This window comes from Poeciliopsis prolifica, unplaced genomic scaffold, assembly GCF_027474105.1.
Source record: "Poeciliopsis prolifica strain line A6 unplaced genomic scaffold, Auburn_PproV2 SCAFFOLD100, whole genome shotgun sequence".
NCBI classification, from domain to species: domain Eukaryota; kingdom Metazoa; phylum Chordata; class Actinopteri; order Cyprinodontiformes; family Poeciliidae; genus Poeciliopsis; species Poeciliopsis prolifica.
Window position 1 is genome coordinate 405,638 of NW_026562475.1, and position 14,028 is coordinate 419,665.

The following is a 14,028-nucleotide window of genomic DNA, read 5'->3' on the forward strand; positions in this document are numbered from 1 at the left end:
AGTGTTTTCTGTCACATTGACCACAGATTGTATTTGGATTTTCTCTGACCAGAGCAACATTTTGATTCAAATTATTAACTTCAGCAAATGCCTGTTTATCAGCTATCAGCTGGAATCATCTGGCCTGAAGGAAATGCCTCAGGTCTGCAGCACCTTCAGGACCATGGCTGGGGGACTTGGTTCAGACAAATTCTTCCTGCTTTAACTGTGGTACCTATTTCTATTTTTAAAAGTTGGAATAAAATAAAATAAATGGATGAAAAAATAAAAAATCAGACACATTCTACTTTGGAAAAACTGGACTTCTGTTTCTGGGTTTAAGGAAACTACTTTAAAAATTTAAACTGACTCAAAATTATGACTTTGCCCAATCGTTTTATTCAAAAGCATCTCACAAGCATCAGTTGCAAAGAGTCCCAGATCACCAAACGCGTGTTAGCATGACAAAACTAGATGTTTGACTTTAAGTTGAGAACGGGATCTGCTGGCTTCAGTCCAGGGTTCAGTTCTGGCGTGGGAAAGGAGCATGACTGGTCAAAAGACGTACATTAGGCCACTGACACTGTGTGTGTGTGTGTGTGTGTGTGTGTGTGTGTGTGTGTGTGTGTGTGTGTGTGTGTGTGTGGTGTGTGTGTGTGTGTGTGTGTGTGGTGTGTGTGTGTTTTGTGTGTGTGTGTGTGTGTGTGTGTGGTGTGTGTGTGTGTGGCTGTGTGTGTGTGTGGCTGTGTGTGTGTGTGTGTGTGGCTGTGTGTGTGTGTATGGCTGTGTGTGTGTGTGTGTGTGGTGTGTGTGTGTGTGTGGTGTGTGTTGTGTGTGTGTGTGTGTGTGTGTGTGTGTGTGTGTGTGTGGTGTGTGGCTGTGGTGTGTGTGTGGCTGTGTGTGTGTGTGTGTGTGTGTGTGTGTATGGCTGTGGGTGTGTGTGTGTGTGGCTGTGTGTGTGTGTGTGTGTGTGTGTGGCTGTGTGTGTGGGTGTGTGTGTGTGTGTCTGAATGACTCCCTGAGGACGTTTAGGCCTGCGCTGCATGTGCGGCAGGGAACACTATTCCATGTGCTGATCAACAGGCTGCTCACGTTGGCCAAGTGAGCAGAGTCATGCTAACAGAGAGCACTTTTAATCTGCTTAGCTTCCAGCCAGCTGATGTGTGGAGACCTGTTGGAGCTGAACTACATCATAAGCAGTAAAATCACTGATTAGATATTACTCAAGCATAAATCTGTTGGTTGTCCTGAGAACTCATGCATTTTTCTTCACATTTTCATATTTATGTTTTGCAAATGTTTCTGGCTTAAAAGCTGGATTTAAAGGGCCCACATGGTTCCCACAAAACTGGCCTCATTCTGCCCCGGATTTAAGAATCCATCCATGCAGGATTTATCAGATGAGATGACAAATTCTTGGCTATTTTAATGTTGATATAAAAATGACATTAAAACTGCTAACAAATCTTTATAAAACAAATATTTTTAGAAGAATTTAGGAATATTGATAAAATATTTTATACAAAAAAACCCAAAGAAAATATGATGAGAAAAGATGGAGAAAAATAATTATCTTCAAATATGTTTATTTGAGAAAGATTTGACTAAAAAAATATAAACTGGAGGTTTCCAGTGAGTTCGGCTTGACAAATGTTTCTTTTTGAGAAGTTTTTTCATTTCTTTAACTTCTTTCATTAATTTCTTTGATACAATTTCTTATCTTTTCTGGTTTTCTATTCAGCAGAACAAACTCCATAAATAAATACATAAATAAATAAAATAAAGAACAGCAAAAATATTGTTTGTCCACTTACTAATTTTTTCATCTTTGAAAGTGTTTCTCAAACCTTTTCAGGCCGAGGACCACTTAACCCATTTGACAAACAATCGTGGACCACCTACCCTGAAATTACCCTAGCGAAAACACCGATATGTTTTTTCTCATAATATTAGTTTATTTTTCATAATCGCATCCAAAACATATTTCCCCTCTCTTTTGGTGAAAACGTTCTTTGCTATAAAATTTAAAGCTTCATATGAAAATGTTTCTTAACTTCATCAGAAAACAAATGGTAGATTTTGTTCAGAAGGACTTATGATATATATATATTGCTAGATAGATAAAGAGAGAGAGACAGAAAGAAAGAGAGGCAGAGATGTTTATGACCAGAAACACACATATAGTGATCAGGTATACAACCTGCCAGCTTCTCACAACAAACTCTCAGTTTGGCCAATCTGCTGAACCCTCTCCAGGCAGGTGTTGCAGATTTGCAACAACTTAGCCAGTCTTTGCAAGTAATTTGAGCCTGAGAGGGTTCAGCAGATTGGCCAAATGACAAGATGACATTTCACTTTCTAAAAATGATTCATTATATACACGCAGTATAATAAAGGATACTATTTAGGATATCACTGAGCTTTTATATCTCTTTATAAGTTTGATGTGACATTTTTAAGGAAAACAATTTGCTCTCAGGTGCTTTTCTAATTCATTCTTAATTATTTTGTGGTAAAGAAATTGTAACATTTTTGGATTCCTTATATGTTTGCTCAAAATGATACAGCTTTGAAAAAAATGTGAAAATAGATGCTTTAAAACATCTATTAAAGCACCTTAGAAGATGGTGCTAAGAGATTTGTCATCTCTTATTTGTTATTACATGCCAACCACCACCACATGATATCATCCCAGCCAGTGTCCCTCTAACTTGCTTAGGGTATAATAAACATGGACTAGGCTATCATAATATTCTAGTTACCACAGCTATATTAGCAGCTACTTACTGCTTACTACTGAATTTAAGAATATGTGAACAGCCAGGAATCTCTAGCTTTCAAATGGATCTAGTGAAGTCTCAGACCAGCTGACTTTCTAACAACTTTTAGAGATTTCTGAAGATTGTAAAACTTACATTTTTAGCCCCAAAGAAGAAAAAACAAAGACTTTCTAATGAAAGCAATTAGTTTGAACATGCGTGACTTACAGTTATGGTGGCTCTTGGTGATGCTGTCTGAGTCAAGGGCGTGGTAGAACTCATAGACCGATCGACCCAGCAGGTCCTCGGGAGTGTAACCCATCAACTCTGTCACCCTGCAACACACAGACACGTTTAATCAGTCTCACATGTAATAATACTGCACCACATTGTGCTCCTCTGCACTTCAAAAGGAATCACACATGATTTCAAAATCAAACAGAATGGTGAAATATTATTCCTAAAAACAAGAATCATTCACATTCTCACCCTAAGAACAATTAATATCTCTGTCACTCTCACCACACGTTCATCTCCTTAATGAGGACTCCACCAGCAGCTCTGGTTGCTGGTGGTCCCCAACCCCCGGGCCGTGCCCGGTACCAGTCTGAGGACCAACTGGTACAGCGCCTTGCAAGAAATAATAAAACATTTCTGTTTTATGTATCATTTCAGTCTGGAGGATCTTTTATTTTGAAAATCCTTTAACGGATTTTCTAGGTTAGGTCTTGTGTGCCAACATTGAGCCACAAGCAGAAAAATGAGTCAGAAACAGATCAAATGTCTTCGGAAAGTTTCTTTGTGAAGGGGAAAAGGCCCAGAGAAGAGACAGGAGAATGGCTTTTTCCCTGACCAGTAGGTGATTCCCACATTCCAAGCCCGCTCTGCATGATATGGTGACCGGCTCGCTATGAAGCCTTCAAACTGCTTCACCACATAGAGACCAAGCACCCTGTGCATAAGCAACACTTCAGGACTTCAGGTATCATTGTCTCTCATCACTTCCAGATGGGAGAAGCAAGCTCAGGGCTCCAATTAGTCATTATCGCGAGTTAAAACTTTCAACAAAGTAAAATGTTTGTTTTTGTGGCGCACCTGTATCTCATTTTGAAGGGATGTTAAACGTTACCATAGTGAGCAGAGTCAGAGAGCTAGAGCTAGTGAGTTTTAGGTCTGGTTCACACTGGCATGATTTAATCCGATTTTCCAAACTTCGGTGACCCCACATACAAGCCGATAAAGTCCAACAGGTTTGGTCAGTTCGTGTGTCCAGCCACATGGCAGGAGCAATACACCAGGCACGAACCGATTCCACTCACAAACATCCTGATTCCAGATGAAAATCCAATAAAACCCCAACATACCATCCATGAATTTAGAATACTCAAACACGAATGACGACATAGAAGCAGTGGTGATAGTTTGTGGATTTATTTTAAGCAATAAAAGACATAACAAAAAGAAAAGTGTTATGTTTGGTAGGTAGAATGAGGTAGAAGCTCAGTAAACAAAGAACTCTTAACAGCTTTTATTCATTACTCGCTCAGTAATACAGTAACATTAGCTTTCCGCAATCTTATATCTTCTTCTTCGCTCCCTCTCTTTCTACTCTCGATCCTATTTTCATACACCACCAAGTGGTAGACAGAACATCCCCCCTTACTTGAAGATTGCATGTACCCATTTAACAAATGACTGAACATCAACTTTATTTAACGGTTTGTATGTCACAAAGATAACCTTAGTTATAATCAAGGAAGTGGTAAATTAAGTACACAAAACCAAACAAATATATTCAGCAACCCTGTACTTTTAAATTCTAAAACTTGAAGTCACTATGGAATAGAATTACCAAATGTAACTATTGTACAAATAAAATCCAGCTGTTTGTAACCAGTTTGTACCAAGAGAATTAGTTCACCTGAACCCTAAACATGTAACAAAATTATTGATGTGTTTACATTTTAATATTTTCTTTTAACCTGGTTGAAAGTCCTTGAACCACGCAGGTCGAGCAGCAGTTCTAACACTTTTCTTTTGAACCACAGGGTCATGCTTTTCTGTTTTTGGTGTTTTACATGGAATACCTGCAGAATAACGTGAAAATCTGGCAGCATTCCACCTTTTATTGTCACTGAGTACATAAGTACTTCCTCCAATCTGCTTTTCAACAGACAGCGGTGGAGTAAGACTTGATGAGCCTTTCCGAACACGGTCAGGCCTTTTCACCCTCACCAAGTCTCCTGGTTTGAATGTTGGTGTCTTTGCTCCACGGCGTTTGTCAGTATACTGTTTAGACTTCTCTTGTTTCTGTTTAACTGTTTCTTGGACTGTTGTGCATTTTCTGCTTTTCTCTGGATTTGGAAAGATGTTCACTTTTGTTTTCATCCTCCTGTTGTGCAGTAGTTCTGATGGAGATACTCCAGTTGTGTTATGTGGTGTTGCTCTGTAGTTTTGTAGGAAATCAGTCACTGTAGTTTTCCAGTCTTTCTGCATGTGTTCAGCAGTTAGGATTGTCTCCTTAAGAACTCTATTCCATCTTTCGATAGCACCATTACTCTGTGGATGGTACACACTTGTACGCACATGAGATATTCCCCTTTCTCTAGGAACATCTGCAGAAGAGGTGGAAAGAAACTGCAGCCCATTATCAGTGACTATGTAGTCAAGATTCTCCTCTCTGCTACTAATATTATCACAGTAATGTGATAACATTAGCAGTTACAGTGTGAGAAAATGCCACCTCTGGCCATTTACTGTAATATTCCACTAATGTTATAGCGAACCTACATGAAGAAGCAGCAGTTTCAAAGGGACCCACGACGTCCAGAGCCACTTTCTCCCACGATCTGTTCGGCAGTGCAATGGGTTGGAGAGGAGCAGGAGCAGTTTGAGCAGATTTGTCATTCATTTGCCAGGTAGTACATGAAGAAATAACAGACTAAACCATTTTGTCCATCTGAGGCCACCAGTAAAGATCACGTAGTCTCTGTTTTGTGCGAACAACACCTTGATGTGTTTCATGTGCCAGATGAATGACAGTGGCACGTAAAGCAACAGGAACATTGTATCAATGTTCACCACTCGTGATCAGATCCTGAGATGCAGAAAGTTCATTCCTGATGTGGAAGTATGGCATTAAGACCGGGTCCACAGCCTTCTTGCACTTTGGCCAGCCCTTCTCTATCTGTCCACGAAGGAGTGTGAGTTCATGGCACTGAGAGGAAGCAGAAATGAACTCATCAACAGACAGAGCTGACACAATGGATGCAACCATGTCAGGTTCATCTACAGGAGTAGAGTCCATAGGGAGTGGCAACCGTGACAAACAGTCTGCAGCCTGGTTTTGTGATCCAGGCCTGTATTCCAAATCATAGGTGAAGCACAGTAAACGTGCAGACCAGCGTGCAACTCTCATTCCAGCACGCCCAATGCCTTTGGTAGCGAGTAGTGTTGTCAGTGCCTGATGATCAGTTCTTAGTGTGAAATGTCGGCCCCAAAGGTAAGACCTTCATTTTTCCACAGCCCACCCACAAGCAAGAGCCTCCTTTTCCACTGTAGAGTACTTTCGTTCAGTAGGGTTCAGAGTTCGAGACGCAAATGCCACAGTGCGTTCAGTATTATCTGGGTGTATTTGGGTCAACACACCACCCAGTCCGTAGTCTGACGCGTCTGTGGTGACAATGGTTGGTAGAGATGGGTCAAAAAGAGCAAGAACAGGACTGTTCAGTAAAAGCTCTTTTAGTTCCTTAAAGCTTTGATCAGCTCCTTCAGTCCATATGAAACCAGAGTCAACAGTTTCTCTCAGTACAGCCCGCATTGGTTCCACTACTGTGGCAAAATTGAAAAGGAATTTACTGTACCAGGAAATTAAACCCAGGAAGGAGCGCAGAGATGGTAGATCATGTGGTGGTGGGGCATCACGGACAGCTGCACTATGGTCCGGATCAGGAAGAATGCCGTCTTTGGAAATGACGTGGCCGAGAAATCTGAGTCTGGACTGTCTAAATGTACATTTTTACATGTTCAGTGTCAAACCTGCATTTGTAAGATGCTGGAGCACAGCACGCAGGCGTCTGTCACGTTCCTCGAGAGAAGATCCTGAAACAATTACATCATCCAAGTAATTGTGAACAGCACAGAGCCCTTTAAGCACAGTTTCCATCATTTTTGGAAAGCGGATGGAGCAGAGGCCAACCCGTAGGGAACACGGCAGTAGCGGAAAAGTCCTTTGTGTGTGATAAAAGCTGTGAGGTTCCGACTGTTCTCATGCAGTAGAAGTTGGTGGTATGCAGATACTAGATCTATGGTGGAGAAAACATTGGCACCCCTGAATTCACTTAAAAGTTTGTGAGGCAAAGGGTGACTGTCCTTTATTAGGTTCTCTTTAGTCAATACATAGTCTAGGTCTGTCTTCTTTTCTTGTAACCACAATAGGAGAAATCCAGGTTGAAGCATCGATGTGTTCGATAATGCCCTCCTTCAGAAGTAGACCCATCTCTTCTCACTGCAAATGGAGTTTTTGCTGAACTGGGACTTTTTTGCTGAACTGCATCCTCACGAACTTTTTTGCTGAACTGCATCCTCACGAACTGCATCCTCACGTACTTTAACTTTGTGCACAAACCCAGCAACGCAGCCAATAGAAACAGAGTCTGTTTTTGATAGCAATCCAGGTGGAGCAGAAGAAGCATGTTCAGGAGGTGGAACATGGAATGAATTGTGGTTAATTGTCCATTTCAGTGCTTTTATTAGGTCCATTCCAAGTAATGCAGATCCTCCTTGAACCACATACAAAGAAGCAGGAGCTTCCAAATATCCTATTGCAGGAATGTCCTCTTTCAAATAAGAGACTAATTTCACATGAGGTGCAGTTAGACGACTTTCAGAAAAATGTCTGTTGATCCTGATGATCCTGTATCAATCGGTAATCCACAGTCAGTAGACTCCCCTTACGCAGCTGTAATGTTCACTTTGCAAAGCAGTCCATCGGTAGTATTAACTTCTTTTGCGGTCAACATGAGCACAACCACTTCAGGCATTACTTCTCTAACTTGTTTAGCTGAGCGGCAAACTTTAGAAAAATGTCCAGCTGTTGCATTTGCTGCGCTGCAGGACAGTCTTGTGTATTTGTCGGGTGATTTGTCAATCCACAGCTATAACAGGCTTGCGCTGTCTGCTGTACTGTGTGTAACTGGGTCTATATTAATAGTTATATAAAATGTTTTCTTTAATGCATTTGTCCGTTTGCACCTCATTGTTCTTGTGTTCCTCTCCCTTTTGTTACTCGAACATCTTTGGCCACGTAGAAAACAGAACTGTCGGTTCTCCACTGCAGGGCAGGAATGGTGCAGGGATGAGTAAAGACGTCATTGTCATCAATTGTTATGTTTGGTAGGTAGGACGAGGTCGAAGCTCAGTAAACAAAGAACTCTTGATAGCTTTTATTCATAACTCACTCAGTAGTATAGTAACATCAGCTTTCCGCCATCTTATACCTTCTTCTCTCCCTCTCTTTCTACTCTCGATCCTACACACCTAGTGGTAGACACAACAAAAAGGTGTTGATCAAAGATGGTGGGAGCAAGCTGCTCTAGTTGGGGCACTACGATTTGGAAGTGAGTTATGTTTTTTTGTAGTTAACATATTTAACTGAACAAACATAACCACATATGGTAAACATATTGACCTTCACATATAGTAATAAACATCTCCACATATCACCTCCGATGTCTACCGGACACTCAGTTGCACGATGTCATCTGTTTAAGGATTCACCTCGTTCTTACGTCGCCGCGCTTTCTGATTGGCTGATTGTCACATTCAACAGGCTGCTTTCTTATGGCAAGCCGTTTTAACAGAAATTCGGTTTCGTCTGACTATCCGTAATTACGTTCCAGATATCTGAAGATGCATTTTGACTAGACAAAACTACATTTTGACTATCCGGAATGGTAATTTAAGATATCTGCATTTACATTCTGACTAGTAAGAATAATAATTCAAGATATCTTCAATTACATTTTGACTAGTCAAAATTTCTTTCAAGATATCTCAAATGACATCACTGAATTTGTAATTTGATGAGACACGTATCCAGAATTACAATTTAAGATATCTTGAACGTAATTATCACTAGTCAAAATTACAATTTTGGATATCTGAATTAAGAATGACGTTGAAGCTCCTTTGTGCTGTCCAAATTGTTGCCTGTAGAATTTTATGTTTCCTGCACAAAATTGTCTGTAAATGCCACAAATTAGAAAGAGCTCAGCAATGTTGGAAATAGTTTATGAACGCTAAACTTCATAAACTATAAGACTGCTAATGATGTCTGCAAAAAATGTCCTGTTTATTCATTTCCGACGAACCAAATGCTCTTAAAAACAGCTTTGAAAAGCTAAAACTGCTGTTGTCAATCCATTTTCAACATGAAAGTTGTGCATTTTTAAACATCTTTTTTTGTTTTTTCTATTTTTCATTGTTTTATTAAACTTTCAAATTGCCACGTCAATCAGTGACACTTTGACTAGACAGAATGCCAATTCAAGATATCAGTAATGTCATTTTGACTCGTCAGAATGTTAATTTAAGATATCTTAAATAGAAAAGTTGAATAATTCAAGATATCTAATTCATTTAGAGATATCGTAAAAGGAATTTTGACTAGTCAACATTATAATTCAAGATATCTCTCATTTAGTTTTGTCTAGTCATTATTTGCTTTTAAGATGTCTATAATTCAATTTCCACTAGTCAAAACAACATTTCTCCTATCCAAAAATACATTTAAGATATCTTGAATTATAATTATGACTAGTCAAAACTATAATCGAGATATCTTGAATTATAATTTTGACAAGTCATAATTTAATTGTAGGTATCTGAAATGTGTATTTCAGATAGTCAGTAATTCATTGTAGATATCTTGAATTGAAGTCCCCATACAAATCAATGGTAAATCTGACGTCATTTTGACTAGTCAGAATGTAATTAGAGATATCTTAAATTGCTAAAACGTCTAGTCATAAAACAATTTGAGATATCTGGCAAAGACAATGTTGAATATACCTGATTTTAGATTGGGCATTTTTAATGGGCACACACTGCAGAACGTTGTAAGATTGTCGTAAATAGAAAATTGAGAAAAAAAGGGTTTTGCGGGAACATCAACTGATGACCCCCGCAGGGCCGCAGCAGAATTGCCAAGTCTCGACCGATCCGCGGTAATAAAAAGGTTGGGGACCACTGCCTTAAGGGAAGAAATCCCATTTTTCTTTTATTTCTCTCCAGCTCTTTTTAGCACATCAGTATACAAGGCTTAGAAGAAAAATATAGGATTAAAATGTAATGTTTCAGGTGAAAACTGACAAAGCTTTATCATATTACATTTTATATCGTCCCCTTTACTGAGATGCCCTATAATGCAATCCAGTGTACTGTAAACAGAATATTTAAGTTATAAAATGGTTCAAAGTCTAAGTTTCAATCCAATTGAGAATCTGGAAAGTTGCTGTGCATATGCTCTCCCAATCCAATTTAACTAAGTCTGAACAACTTTTTGCAATGTGAAGGGTAGAAAAATGCATCAGTTTCTAGATATGTAAAGTTGGTTGAGACATTTCTGAAACAAATTTGCATCTTTTTCATTAATTGCAGCAAAAGATGCATCTATAAATAACAGTAGAACCTGGAAAGCTGAAAACAATTTTTAGATTTTATCAGTGCTTTTTAGTCTGTTCCCCTCCACTTTACAGTCAGGCTTGTCTTGGGATACTTCATAAATCCCAATTCAATACAATAAAGTTTTAAGTTGCAAAAAATACTTTTGCATAAAAAATGACCAAGATTAAACGAGCACTGGAATAATGTTACTAAAATAGCCAATAAAGAAAAAGGAATGGGAATAAAATTTTATACGATGCAAAAGACATGTGTTAGTTGATGTCATAATGACATGTGAGCATCCTCGTTTAGAGTTTCTGATTCTTTTTCATTATTCATATCCATCTGCTAGTTTGACATGGTGTCACAAAGCCAGTCCAGTGCATAAAAAGTTGATGTGCAGGTTTTAAAATCTGTGGCAAGACTTTCAAATGATTGTTCATATTAAATTTGAGCTGATTTACAAAGGGGAACAAGCAAAACTCAGGATTTCCAGATGTGCACAGCTGTTAGAGAGACACTCCAAATGTAGCTGGAACTAGATTTTATATTAAGAGCTCAAACATACCCAGCCTCGCAAAGATTTTCCTCCCCTTTCGCTTTTTCACATTTTACCATGTTACAACCAAAACAGACATCACTTATTAAAATATAAAAATTGTACATATTCCACCTCAACAATACGTTGAACTTTTTATGCCTTTCAATGTTCTTACAGCTGTTTCCTTTTTTACTATTGGACTTATTTGTTAGCTGTTTGAGTAAATTTGAAGCCTGCTATAAATCAAAAGCATTAGGTCAAAGTTCACTGGTGGAAGAGACTCTTCCCAAAATAAGAGCTGGACCCAATCTCTCAACAGGAAATGACCCGGGAGCCAAGGATACAGGAAGCTAAAACACAAAAAGAGGAAAACTAAAAAATAAAGAGCTTAAGGAAACAAGAGAAAAATAAAATAATTGTATATATCCTTTAGCTTTACTTTTTTATGTAAAGCTAAGGCATGCTTTTGCGGCAGAACTCACAATATGACCGTTCTTGACTTTGTTCACATCTTAAAATGGAAACGTTAAGGATTTAACACATTTTTACTCTAGACTTGTGGTGGCTGCAGCTCTGCTACATTCGTTCTGATTTGTTCTTTTACTTCATCAATCTCCTGGCTGTGGTACTGCAGTTTTGGACAATTATTCCCTTTGGACAGGGATACTGTGCAGTTCTTTATTTCATTACTTTCAGACAGTTGCCATGTCAGCAAGCTGTTGTTTATACCTTGTAGAAGCTAGACAGAATCTCAAAAGCTCTAATGATGTCTGAACTGCCATATCTGAACTATAAAGTGTAATGATTTCTTGTGTTTTGTTGCATAATGAATCCTAGCATGGAATGGCTTTAAAATAGAGATGCTACTAAAACAGAAAACAGAGTTCTATTAATGTCTGCAGCCAATTCGAGCTGCAAAAGAGTGGGGGATAAGCAGGTAGCAGAAAGGCGGTACATGGAGTAAAGCAAAGGCGATCTGTTTCAACTCTTTCAGCCTCTGTCTATGATTGGCTGCCTTTTGGAAATGTAACAGTTAATGTAAAGGTAGGTGTGTGTATTTTCAGGAGAACACACAGAGACTGCTGTTTAATAATGCTGGTCTTGGCAGTTTGAAATCTCAAATGCACATAAATGCTAAAATTTGATGGATTGGTAGATATAGTATCAAGATAAGTGTATTTCACAAATCTTCAATGGAAACACATTTTTCACATTATATGAGTCATGTGACCAACGACTAGTGGAAAGCTGAGGAAGACAACAGGAAGTGGCATGGTTTCTAATGAATGTTGACATGAACAAATATATTCACATGTAATTTTAACTGTGTTTCTTTTTTAATAGTCAGCTGCAATTGAGAAATTGTGTTTTTTGACATTAGCAGAATATCGACAACGGTTTGCACACATTGTGATGTAAACAGTTGGTAAAATATACTGACATTAAGGCTCTATTTTTATAGAACACAGACTGATATTTAATGCAAGTAAGTCTGCCTGCAATCATCAAAAGCTGAAAGATGCTTAAAACAAAATACTGTAGATATAGTATGGAGATGTTCATTTATGAATGCATGAGAACATTCTGTCATTTAATTTCTTGAAGTTTCATCTACAGTTTCAGGCTGATTCCTATTCAACCAGAAATAAAACATGACATTTTTCATGGTTTCCCCGAGAAAAGTCAAAACTTTTTAAAATCCTAAAAATCATTTTTTTCTTTGAAAGTTCAGAGAGGTTTTCCAGAATTAATATATTATTGGAGCTTATTTATAATTTTAAAGCTTGAAGTGACATTCAGTGTTTGAAGCCAAATCCTCATAGAGTTCACATTTGAGAAAATATAGACGTTTGTTTGTTTTAAGCTGACAGATGATCCAATATGGGGATTTATGGAGGAAACCTCATCTACTTTCAGATGCAAACCCTGATGGGAATTAGTTAATATTAATCACTACATTCCAAAAAAAAAAAGACAACCTCCAACTCTTGGTTAAGACCATGCAAGCTGTGCAAACACAAGATTTTGGTCTAGCTGCAACTTGTTGAAGGCATGTTCTTTCCCCTTCTTTTCACCTCTCCTTTTTTGTTTTCCATCCAGCAAGCGCTCGCACTGCCAGAGCCCGGCCAAAGAAACACTCTGTCCTGTTCGCTAATGAGACCCCATCCTTGCAGGATCTGCAGATCCACCCACCTACTCATTTGCGTAATTAGAGAACAGATTCGAGCAGCTATGAAACTGGACTTAAAAAGGTCAAAAAATAAAAACAAACACATGAGAGCAGCTCATTTTTGTAAAAGTTCACTTTCCTTCAGGTGGGAACCTTTGTACTACATGAGCACCTTGATACTGTTATATGCATGAGTGTGTAGTGGTTCCGCAAAAGAAATCATAAATAAATCAGTTATTGTGCTTTAATTTGTTGCTGTTTGTCTAATAATCAAATAAATCATCAGCAAGAAACAAACAAAAAATCCTTTAATCGTGTTAGGAGTTTCCAGGATTGAAACTCCTGCCTAACTTACTGGAGTTAGGCAAAATTGTGTCCCTCCACTCTGACAACGTCCTATTGGGATATTAATGTTTCATCCTGGGCTTAGAGTGCACAGAGTTGTTCTTCAAACTGATGACCATCATTATTCAAAGTGGACCTTCTGTGTGAGGGTGCTGCTTCAATAGTCGTGTTTTAATTGGCAGAAATCCAGCGTGCGAATCGGCATCTCTGCAACTCCTCTGAACTCTGTCAGAGGTTCTGGAAGAAATCTAATGCTCATTTGGTTTTTGCAACAGTGTGTTTGAAAATTTGTGGAGGAATCTTATACAATTTACAGTTTACTTTGAAATAATTTTGAAGTTAGAGAAAATATAATACAATGTCCAAGAAACATTGTCACGTGCAGTGGTGACTTCATGCATGTTTCCCCACTTCAAATAGGTGCTGCGCTCATACAACTTAAGCAGGCGCAGCTGGCTCCACTCTGCCTCTTGATGGAGAAGTGATCTCAGTTCCTCTTCGTCAATTGGACAGCATGTGTGCTGCAACTTTGTGAAGGTTTGTGTAGATGAAGATGCCAGGTTCATGGT

General features: G+C 38.7%; 1 protein-coding gene across 1 annotated transcript in view; it reads right to left on the bottom strand.

Moving 5' to 3' along the window:
• The window catches only part of epas1b (endothelial PAS domain protein 1b), a 77,256-nt gene that overhangs the window by 12,649 nt on the left and 50,579 nt on the right, over window positions 1-14,028 (bottom strand). Inside the window, exon 7 of the mRNA XM_055023417.1 lies at window positions 2,967-3,073. Coding sequence (XP_054879392.1) covers window positions 2,967-3,073 — 107 coding nt within the window. The remainder of the gene's footprint in view (window positions 1-2,966; window positions 3,074-14,028) is intronic.